Source organism: Corythoichthys intestinalis, chromosome 11 (assembly GCF_030265065.1).
Source record: "Corythoichthys intestinalis isolate RoL2023-P3 chromosome 11, ASM3026506v1, whole genome shotgun sequence".
In the NCBI taxonomy this organism is placed as follows: Eukaryota; Metazoa; Chordata; class Actinopteri; order Syngnathiformes; family Syngnathidae; genus Corythoichthys; species Corythoichthys intestinalis.
Window position 1 is genome coordinate 55,228,939 of NC_080405.1, and position 12,000 is coordinate 55,240,938.

The window sequence follows — 12,000 nt, forward strand, 5'->3', positions numbered from 1 at the left end:
CTGCGCACTCTATTGTGGAAGCTGAAATGTAGAGGAAACCGCGGTGGCTTAGATGGACCAAAATGTGTGGTTTTTAAATCAAACGTACCGATTTGAACATTTTTAACATCGTTTTAACCAAAAAAGTTGGTTTCGGTTCAAAACCGATGACTCGAACAGCCATAAATTGATAGTTATCAAAATACCTTGAATATTGTACGTTCGTAACGTGTCACAAAATGCCCAAAAATTATAACTAATTATAAATTCCTAAGTCAAATATCCTTACCATAACAAAATGGCTCAGTGGCGCCCCCTTGAATTTTTCATAAAGGCCACTTCTATTAGAATTTTTCAACGTAAAGTGATGGAATTTGGGGAGTCGATACCTTATGCAAAAAAAAACCTAATCCAAAAAGTCTCTCCTGTTCTCATATTCCAAACCCAACAGAAAATCGATTGAATGTGATTTTTTTATCGATTTACAGGGTGCACATTTGAGACCTTAGCACCTAGGAAGTTAGTTGGGTCCTCCTCAAAATTGGTGAGACTGTTCATGAGACATTTGAGATCCTAAGTTATCAAAATGGTGAGTTTTCATACATGGGCCTGACCTGGGCGGGGTGCCAAAGTCGGCCATTCTTTTGGCAACATGCCAAATTCAGTCTACGACTAATACCCTGATACAAGGTTCTTTTTCATATCTGGTATGTATGTGAGGTATCCCAGCCCGGACGCGACTGCATTGGAAAATTACCCATTAGGCCCGGCGCGCCCTGCTAGGAACAGGAAACATCCTTTTTTTACGAGACTGGCTCCTCCTCCAAAGAAAAAAAACAATCAAATGACATCAAACCTGCATCAGGGGAGCCTGAAGACATGTGCTCAGGTGCCTGATGAAAAATATTGAGGTTTCATTGAAGCAGAGTGGTCCAAACAGGAAAGTGAAAATGACCGTCGCCATTTTGTCTCACCACAAATTTTGAACATTCATAACTTGGCAGACAACATATCTGTGCCAAACACCCCGTGCTTGGTGAAAGTCGTACCCTGAAGGGTCCTGTAGGTGTCATTTGCATCAACCCTACAGCGCCAACTAGTGGCAACAGAAAGTCACTCATTTTATTTATATATGTCCAGTTCTTTTCAGGTTGGTCATTGTAGTTTTAAGACCTTTTGTAATACTACATTTTAACGACCATCTCTACGTGTCTCTGTCTCTTGCTGTGACAACATTTTGTTCGCCATTAAAAGGAAGTAGATTTTTTCAGGGACTTACAGTGGGGCAAATAAGTATTTAGTCAACCACTAGGGTTAGGGTTTATCAGTGGAGATTAGGGAGATTATCAGTGGTCTTGTATGTCTTCCATTTTCTAATAATTGCTCCCACATTTGATTTCTTTACACCAAGCGTTTTACCTATTGCAGATTCAGTCTTCCCAGCCTGGTGCAGGTCTACAATTTTGTCTCTGGTGTCCTTCGACAGCTCTTTGGACTTGGCCAGGGCTGGCCCAGCCTATACGCAGACTATGCAGCTGCTTAGGGCCCCTGACCACTAGGGGGCCCCCAATCTGGCAATTGTTTGATTTATATTCTATTTTGTTTACTACAGTTTGCTTTATTTGACTTTTGTGAGTTTTGATACTTGATTACAAGCTTAAAAAAATAAAAGTTCTTCCTTAACTTCTTTCTTTCCTTTTTTTGGAAAAGGGCGCTATCTACTGTAAGTACAGACAATCATTTGGTGTGAGAAGTTTGAAGTATGCAGTGCAACAAAATCTGATTAATATACAAAATATGGACGTATGGGTTGGATTGCATGTATGGGTTTCACAGTACACTGTGACGAAATGGTCGGCCAGAAATATGGGCCCCTTTGCATTATTTTGCTTAGGGCCCCCAAATGGCCTGGTCTTGGCCATAGTGGAGTTTGGAGTGTGACTGACTGAGGTTGTGGACAGGTGTCTTTTATACCGACAATGAGCTAAAACAGGTGCCATTAATACAGGTAATGAGTGGAGCCTTGTTAAACCTTGTTAGAAGAAGTTAGACCTCTTTGACAGCCAGAAATCGTGCTTGTTTGTAGGTGACCAAATACTTATTTTCCACTCTAATTTGGAAATGAATTATTTAAAAATCAAACAATGTGATTTTCTGTTTTTTTTTTCTGTCTCTCGTGGTTGAGGTTTACCCATGTTGACAATTACAGACCTCTCCAATCTTTTCAAGTAGGATAACTTGCACAATCAGTGGTTGACCAAATACTTATTTGCCCCACTGTGGGTAGCTTATGGAGCCACGGAATTTGGCACACTTGATGATTTGGCCGAATTAAAAGATGCGTTTTGGTTTTGAATGAGGGCGTGGTTGCACAGCTCAGCGGCACCTCCTTTTATGTAGTACCCTCTTCAATAGGGTTTTTTTTCTCCTAGGTGTGTGAATGTACAGTATTTCTAATCCCAAAAAGAGGTGAATTTCCAACATGTTAGGTTCTTGTGAGATGTCTGTCATCTTGCTGACTTGCGTGCCATCTGAGTAGTGTGATGTCCGAGTTGCGCCAAACTCCAAGGGCCCGTTCAGTCCTGCTTGCAGGCCTCGTTGTTGTTTGTCCTTCTCTTCTGTCTGCTTCCTTCCTTTCTGTCCCCCCATATCCTCTTCCTGCTTGCGGTTTTCTCCTAATACTGTAGGTTACCACCCCTTGTACACATTGATGAAATCTTTCTTCACGTTAACGGACGTATTTTTGATTTCAGTGCCTTTTAAGTTAGCGATGGCGCAGCTTTGCGCCAGAGTGCAATCTCCACCTGGGCCGTCCATCATGTTTTATCCTTCCGCAGATAGGAATGAAAAGATAATCAAAGCATTGTACAGGCGCCTCAAACTGGGTTCCCCACCCTTCTTTGGCAACCTGCAATAAACTCAGCTAATCAAAAGTTATTGTGGTCCTCAGAAAAGTGCCATAAAAATAGCAAATATCTAAGTGTTTGACTGCTGTCTGGCGTACGTGGGCTGTCATGGATGTGGCCATTTAAGTTCTTTATTGGACCTCCATGCAGAAAGGGTCGAGAACAATAAGGATTCAGAAATTTAATGAAATCTAATGCTGCTAATATGAGAATCAATGTTTCTCTTTTGATGGTAGCTTCACAAAAACTGTTTAGACCAACCGGGCACTTACAGTTCCATTCTCCGTGTCAAACAGCTGAACAGGACAGGTTTAAAAATTTAAAAAATAAGGTGAATGTGCGGGGTTTGGCCTTTTGGCCGGGTTGTTCGGTCTCGCCGGCCCGGGTCGTTGGAGCTGCACCATGGCGGGTCCTGCGATTCGGCTGGCGACATAGAAAATGAAAGCCACGGGACGTGCCGTCATGCCACGCCACGTCCTTGTGCGTCTGCAGGGTCACCTGCAGTCACATCAGCAGCCCACATCGCTTCCCTCAACACCTGAATTATTCACGCCGCGCACCACAGAGACTTGCTGCTTTTTGTTTTGAAGCGCTTGAGCTAACACGCAAACGCCAAATAGCCTTCGTGCAAGATGTCGGAAACGCCGGACGGCCGTTTAAGTTTTCTTGTTTACATGTTCTCGTATCTGTTAGCGTGTGAAGATGCAGTTCACGGGTATTGGTTTGGAGGTACAACTGCGTTTGGTGCCCTGAACTTCATTGATGCTAACTCAGTCAGACAGGGGACATTGAATTATTCAACAGACACGCTTCGTCTTCTTACTTTCTTCTGCCTCCTCACCCCCATAAATTTCTCTTCCCCACATCTCCACCCACTTCTATAAATCGCTCGCTTCCTCCAAACAACCTGAGCTCAACCCAAAATGTGTAAATCTACAAGTAGAATTAAGGACGGGACATACTGGTGCCTCCTGAGTCGTCACAATTTGCGTTGTTGGTCGATACGAAGAGTGGAACGGTATTTGTATTCTGTCACAGTTAGATGCATGCAGTCAAAAAAATATAAAAATCCATGTTGGAGTTAGTCCTCCTCCAATCCAGGGGGCGGTAGAGGTAATGCGCCTGAACGAACAAGCGACATTACTACAAAAATCTTGCCTGTGTTATCTCATTGACGTTAGGTTGGACTTCTAGTGCCGTCAATGGCACTGAAATGGAGCATTCACAACCAGTCTTCTCGGTTTTGGGGGAATTTACAGGTCACTTCCTGTTGATTTTGAGTCACTTCCTATTAATTTTGAGGTCACTTGTTGTTTGGTAACCCAAAATCCGCAGGAAGTGATCCGTGAATGCTCCGAAAGGAAAGGAAAGGGACAGAAAATCAACAGGAAATGATGTGAAATGCCCCACTAATCCAAAATCAACAGGAAGTAACCTGTAAATGCCCCAAAATCAACAGGAAGTGACCAAAAATCAACAGGAAATGATGTGAAATCGCCCAGTAGCCCAAAATCAACAGGAAGTGACCTGTAAATGCCCCCAAATCAACAGAAAATTCTCCAAGATCAACAGGAAGTGACCAAAAATAAACAAGAAATCATGTGAAATACCGAAGTAACCCAAAATCCACAGGAAATGCCCCAAAATCAACAGGAAGTGACCTGTTAATGCCCCAAAATCAACAGGAAGTGACCGAAAATCAACAGGAAATGACATGCAGTGTCCCAGTAACGCAAATATAAACAGGAAGTGACCTATAAATGTTCCAAAATCAACAGAAGGTGACCCGAAAATGCCCCAAAATCAACAGGAAGTGATTGAAAATAGACAGGAAATGACATGAAATGCCCCAGTAACCCAAAATGAACAAGAAGTGACCTGCAATTGCCCTAAAATATATAGGAAGTGACCCGTAAAATCCCAAAATCAACAGAATGTGATCTGAAAATGCCCCAAAATCAACAGGAATTGACCCTTAAATGCCCCGAGATCAACAGGAAGTGATTGAAAATAGACAGGAAATGACGTGAAATGTCCCAGTAACCCAAAATGAACAGGAAGTGACCTGCAAATGCCCTAAAATGTATAGAAGGTGACCTGTAAATGCCCCCAAATCAACAGGAGGTGACCTGTAAATGCTCCAAAATCAACAGAAAGTGACCAGTAAATACCCCAAGATCAACAGGAGGTGATCAATAATCAACAGGAAATTACGTGAAATGTCCCAGTAACCCAAAATCAACAGGAAGTGACCAGTAAACGCCCCAAAAACAACAGAAAATCACCTGAAAATGCCCCAAAATCAACAGGAAGTGACCTGTAAATGCCTCAAGATCAACAGGAAGTGATTGAAAATAGACAGGAAATGACATGAAATGTCCCAGTAACCCAAAATGAATAGGAAGTGACCTGCAATTGCCCTAAAATTTATAGGAAGTGACCCGTAAAATCCCAAAATCAACAGGAAATGACCTGTAAATGCTCCAAAATCAACAGGAAGTGACCCGTAAATGCCCGAAGATCAACAGGAAGTGACCGAAATCAACAGGAAATGATGTGAAATGCCCCAATAACCCAAAATCAATAGGAAGTGTTGTACTGTGATGTGAACTACAGTATACCTTATTGTTATTCTACTCTACTGTTTGATAGCCCAAGCACTCAATGGAAGAAGCGTCGCCGACTGCCCAGGCCAGGTTGCACACCGGCAGCAAAACTAAGGTCGTCAGGTCCAAGCAGCCAATCAGGAAGAAGAAACGCAGACAAACCGTCAAGTCATCAAAAGCCGATTTCGCTCATCCGACTGAGCAACAAATCTCGGACAAAAAGCGATCCATACCGCATGGTAAGATTTTAGTTTTGTCACTAAAATGCGTACTGATTACGTATAAGTTATTGTTTATTCACGTGGCGTTTTCGTCCAATGAAATAATGGGCGTGGACAAACATGATGAATTGGACGTTTATTGCTGTCAATGGTGTGCAATGTGGTGAATTTTGGGTCGCTTGTTAGTTTAAGGGTACTTACAGGTCTCTTCCTGCACATTTAGGAATATTCCCGGGTCACTTCGTGTAGATTTTAGTTCATTTCCTGTTGATTTTAAGGTATTTGTGAGTCACTTCGTGTTAATTTTGGGTCATTTACAGGACACTTCCTGTTGATTTTTGAGTTACTGGACAGGAAGTGACCCCAGAATGTCCCCAAAATGAATAGGAAGTGACTCAAAATCAACAGGAACAGGATTTTGAGGCATTTACTGGTCACTTCCTGTTGATTTTGGGTCATTAATGGGTCACTTCCTGTTGATTTTTTTGGTGACTGGACCGGATTTGACTCGGAAATGTTCCAAAATTAATAGAAAGTTACTCAAAAATCAACAGGAAGAGGATTTTTGGTCATCTACAGGCAACTTCCTGTTGATTTTTGGGTTACTGGACAGGAAGTGACCCCAGAATGTCCCCAGAATGAATAGGAAGTGACTCAAAATCAACAGGAACAGGATTTTAGGGGATTTACTGGTCACTTCCTGTTGATTTTGGGTCATTAATAGGTCACTTCCTGTCGATTTTTTTGATGACTGGACCGGAATTGACTCGGAAATGTTCCAAAATTAATAGAAAGTTACTCAAAATCAACAGGAAGTGGATTTTTGATCATTTACAGGCAACTTCCTGTTGATACGGGGTCATTAACGAGTCACCTCTTTTTGATTTTTGGTTACTGGACAGGAAGTGACCCCAGAATGTCCCCAAAATGAATAGGAAGTGACTCAAAATCAACAGGAACAGGATTTTGAGGCATTTACTGGTCACTTTCTGTTGATTTTGGGTCATTAATGGGTCACTTCCTGTTGATTTTTTGGTGATTGGACCAGAATTGACTCGGAAATGTTCCAAAATTAATAGAAAGTTACTCAAAATCAACAGGAAGAGGATTTTTGGTCATTTACAGGCAACTTCCTGTTGATTTTTGGGTTACTGGACAGGAAGTGACCCCAGAATGTCCCCAAAATGAATAGGAAGTAACTTAAAATCAACAGGAACAGGATTTTGGGGCATTTACGGGTCACTTCCTGTCGATTTTGATTCATTAATGGGTCACTTCCTGTTGATTTTGGGTCATTAATGGGTCATTTCCTGTTGATTTTTTGGTGACTGGACCGGAATTGACTCGTAAATGATCCAAAATTAATAGAAAGTTACTCAAAATCAACAGGAAGTGAATTTTTGATCATTTACAGGCAACTTCCTGTTGATTTGGGGTCATTTACGAGTCACCTCCTTTTGATTTTTGTTTACCGGACAGGAAGTGACCCCAGAATGTCCCCAAAATGAATAGGAATTTTCAGGGATTTTCGCCCACTCCTCCATGCAGATCTTCTCCAGAGCCTTCAGGTTTCGGGGCTGCTGCCGGGCAACACGGACTTTCAGCTCCCTCCATAGATTTTCTATCGGGTTCATATCTGGTGACTGGCTAGGCCACTCCAGGACCTTAAGATGCTTCTTACGGTGCCACTCTTTAGTTGCCTTGGCTGTGTGCTTTGGGTCGTTGTCATGCTGGAAGACCCAGCCACGACCCATCTTCAGGGCTCTCACTGAAGGAAGGGTTGTCAGCCAAGATCTGGCGATACTTAGCCCCATCCATCCTCCCCTCAATACGGTGCAGTCGTCCTGTACCCTTGGCAGAGAAGCAGCCCCAAAAAATGATGTTTCCTCCTCCGTGTTTCACAGTTGGGATGGTGTTCTTGGAGTTGTACTCATCCTTCTTTTTCCTCCAAACACGACGAGCCGAGTTTAGACCAAAAAGTTCAATTTTGGTCTCATCCGACCACATGACCTTCTCCCATTGCTCCTTTGGATCATCCAGATGGTCAGTGGCAAACTTCAGACGTGTCTGGACATGCACTGGCTTCAGCAGCGGGACCTTGCGCGCGCGCTGTAGGATTTTAATCCATGACGGCGTAATGTGTTTCCGATGGTTTTCTTGGAGACTGTGGTTCCAGCTCTCTTCAGGTCATTGACCAGGTCCTGCCGTGTAGTTCTGGGCTGATCCTTGCCCTTCCTCATGATCAGTGATGCCCCACGAGGTGAGATCTTGCATGGAGCCCCAGAACGAGGAAGACTGACCGTCAACTTGAACTTCTTCCATTTTCTAATAATCGCTCCAACAGTTGTTACCTTCTCACCAAGCTGCTTGCTTATTTTCCTGTAGCCTATCCCAGCCTTGTGCAGGTCTATTATTTTATCCCTGATGTCCTTACACAGCTCTTTGGTCTTGGCCATTGTGGAGAGGTTGGAGTTTGTTTGTTTGAGCATATGAACAGGTGTCTTTTATACAGGTAACAAGTTCAAACAGGTGCAGTTACTTCCGGTAATGAGTGGAGAACAGGAGGGGTTCTTAAAAAAGAACTAAGAGCCGAAATATTTACTAGTTGGTAATGTATCAAGTACTTATTTCATGCAGTTAAATAGAAATTTATTATTTAAAAATGATACAATGTGATTTTCTGGATTTTTGTATTAGATTCCGTCCCTCACAGTTGAAGAGAACTTATGATACAAATTAAAGACCTCTACATGGCTTGCAAGTGGGAAAACCAGCAAAATCGACAGTGTATCAATACTTGTTCTCCCCACTGTATGACAAAAAATCGGATTTGTGCATTAAGACCTGTAGTATGACCCTAGCCAAAATCAACAGGAAGAGGCTTCTGGATAATTTAAAGGTCACTTCCTGTTGATTTTGGGTCATTTATGGATCACTTCCTGTTGTCTTTTGGTTACTGGACAGGAATGGGAATGTAAAATTTAATAGGAAGTGACTCAAAATCAACCATTGACCAGAATTTTGGGTCATTTACTGCTCACGTTCCCTTTCTTTTCTAGGTACACCACCCAAATTTTATGTCCAGGCACCAAAGCATTCTGTTGGCGCCTCTCCTGGCAACCAAGAAAATGGCAGCTTCGTCCCTTCAAAACCAGGAAAGAATCAAAAAGCCAACACGGTCCCAATTTTCTCCACCCCGACTTCCACACTCACTCTGCGTCCAACGCCGGCCCCCGCAACCCTCGCGATCCGTCCCCGGATGGTCCATCAGTTGGCGCTTAAACCTGCTGTTATCATCATGCCGCCTCAGTTGTTTCCTCCGCCGCCACGTCCTCATCCTCGACTCCTCACATGGAGGACCCCGGCGCCGTCTTTCCCCTCCTCTGGAACTGTGGCAGCTTTCTCCAAGGACACGCCGCTCAAACATAAACTCAAGTTTTATGTCTGATTCTGATTAGTGTTGCATCGATACTATATACACCAATATCTATAGAGCCTACCCACGTACCACGTGCTCGCTGTATGGTTCCGCCCACTTGTCCGTCATTTTGACTCTGTATTAGCATTGTTTTCAATTGATGGCGGAATTTAAAATGCATTTCATGGAAGACCCGGTGCTTTCTTAAGCCGCAAACTCACTGGATCTGTTGCATAAAAGGCGTTATGAGGAAAAGCTTCGTTCTATACAGTCACCAGATCCATATTTGATGCCCAAATCGATGTTTTTCGACCCACTGTCTTCGCCCTGTCTGCCTGACATCTGCTACGCTGATATTTACAATTATCTTGTCCACACAAAATCAGCCTATTCCCACGAAAATTTGAAAAACTTCAAGAGCTTGGAGGCTTATAATACTTCGTTGCTGGTTGGGTGAAACAGGTCCTCGTTCGGCAGGAATCTATCTTGTGCTTGGAAAGGTGAGTTAGGAAATTTTCAATTCAAAATCTTTTGTTATTGCTAACATCCACTGTCAAGTCTAATGTATTTCATGTCGTTTGTCAATGGAGTTAAGGCTTTTAATGTTTATATGGTTTAGCGATAGCACTCTCACGACATACATACGTGTATGTTGTCGGCGATTAGCCTAGCAATGATCTTAATTGTGGTTATTTGTCAGCCCCGTAGACGAGGCCAGTTTCTTTCACTTGGTACCAGCTAAATATTATTCAAAAAATAACGATGGTGGAAGAAAGGGAAGTCACAAACATCTTGAATTTGAAACTATGTCGTACTACGTCGTATGTTGTCGGCGATTAGCCTAGCAATGATCTTAATTGTGGTTGTCAGGCCAAAACCCTCTAAATATATATTAAATGCATCTTACCGGATATAAAATGACTACTACATAGTCTGTGGTGATTTTTTTGGTGTCCAGTTTTCACGTCGAATTGCAGCCGTCCATTTCGCTCTCCTCTTTGGATCCCTCGGAATACGGTAAAACTCTCGGTAAAAGTCTCTCCTTCCATCTTCTCTGTTAGTGCAACCAACAGCCACACACGCCTTCACCATTTTGATTATTAATGTTAAGGAGCAGAAAAACACGCCGTAAATAGAAATGTACATAGCCGTAACAGGTTAACACTATGTTTTGACGGACAAGTGGGCGGAACCATACAGCGAGCACGTGGTACGTGGGTAGGCTCTATTGGCCTGGGAACCTCTGGGTACCTCACGATACATTTTCATCCTTCTGCTGATAGTTTATCACTAATTGATGTCCAATCTGTCCAATCCGTTTGAAATGGGACAGATGGCAGCGAATGAAAGAATGTTCACCTGCTGCCATCCCTCCCTTTCAAATGGATTGGACGTCTATGGCTGTCCAAGGCAGTCAATGCCAGGCAAGTTGTTCATTTTGGGGCAGGTCACTTCCTGTTGATGTTGGGTTACTGTGGCATTTCAAATCACTTCCTGTTAAGTTGTAGTCTCTTCCCTTTCCCTTTGGAGCATTTATGGGTCACTTCCTGTTGATTTTGGGGCATTTACGGGTCACTTCCTGTTGATTTTCGGTCACTTCCTTTTCCTTTTGGGGCATTTCCGGGTCACTTCCTGTTGATTTTGGGGCATTTACTGGTCACACCCTGTTGTTTTTTTTTGGGCACTTACAGGTCACTTCCTGTTGGTTTTGAGTAGGGCTGTCAAAATTATCGCGTTAACGGGGGGTAATTATTTTTTTTAAATTAATCACGTTAAAATTAGGGCTGTCAAACGATTACAAATTTTTAATCGAGTTAATCACAGCTTAAAAATTAATTAATCGTAATTAATCGCAATTCAAACCATCTCTAAAATATGCCATATTTTTCTGTAAATTATTGTTGGAATGGAAAGATAAGACACAAGATGGATATACACATTCAAGATACGATACATAAGTACTGTATTTGTTTATTATAACAATAAATCAACAAGATGGCATTAAGATTATCAACATTCTGTTAAAGCGATCCATGGATAGAAAGACTTATAGTTCTTAAAAGATAAATGTTTGTACAAGTTATGGAAATTTTATACTAAAACCCCTCATGTTTTCGTTTTAATAAAATTTGTAAAATTTTCAATCAAAAAATAAACTAGTAGCCCGCCATTGTTGACGTCAATAATCACACAATGCTCATGGGTGCTGAAGCCCATAAAATCAGTCGCACCCAAGCGCCAGCAGAGGGCGACAAAACTCATTGCACTGTGCTTTCATTTTAATCTGTTTGAACGGGGCATGTGCGTTAATTGCGTCAAATATTTTAACGTGATTAATTTTAAAAATTCATTACCGCCCGTTAACGCGATAATGTTTACAGCCCTTGTTAAAATATTTGATGCAATTAACGCACATGGCCCGCTCAAACATCAAAATGACAGCACAGTGAAATGTGTACTTGGTGTGTCTTTCGGAGTTTTATCGCCCTCTGCTGGCGCTTGGGTGTGACTGATTTTATAGGCTTCAGCACCCATGAGTATTGTGTAAATAAATATTGGCATCAACAACGGCGGGCTACTAGTTTATTTTTGGATTGAAAATTTTAAAAATTTTATTAAAACGAAAACGGGGTTTTAATATAAAATGTCTATAACTTGTACTAACATTTATCTTTTAAGAGCTACAAGTCGTTCTATCCATGGATCGCTTTAACAGAATGTCAATAATGTTAATGCCATCTTGTTGATTTATTGTTATAATAAACAAATACAGTACTTATGTACCGTATGTTCCATTCCAACAATAATTTACAGAAAAATATGGCATATTTTATAGATGATTTGAATTGCAATTAATTGCGATTAATTAC

The 12,000-nt window shown here is 41.9% G+C and overlaps 1 protein-coding gene across 1 annotated transcript in view; it reads left to right on the top strand.

The window, feature by feature from the left end:
- Positions 1–11,156, top strand: part of LOC130923742 (putative methyltransferase NSUN7) — a 53,171-nt gene extending 42,015 nt beyond the window's left edge. The window contains exons 11-12 of the mRNA XM_057849669.1: positions 5,538–5,730; positions 8,772–11,156. Coding sequence (XP_057705652.1) covers positions 5,538–5,730; positions 8,772–9,160 — 582 coding nt within the window. The 3' untranslated portion in view covers positions 9,161–11,156. The remainder of the gene's footprint in view (positions 1–5,537; positions 5,731–8,771) is intronic.
- Positions 11,157–12,000: the final 844 nt, after the last annotated feature.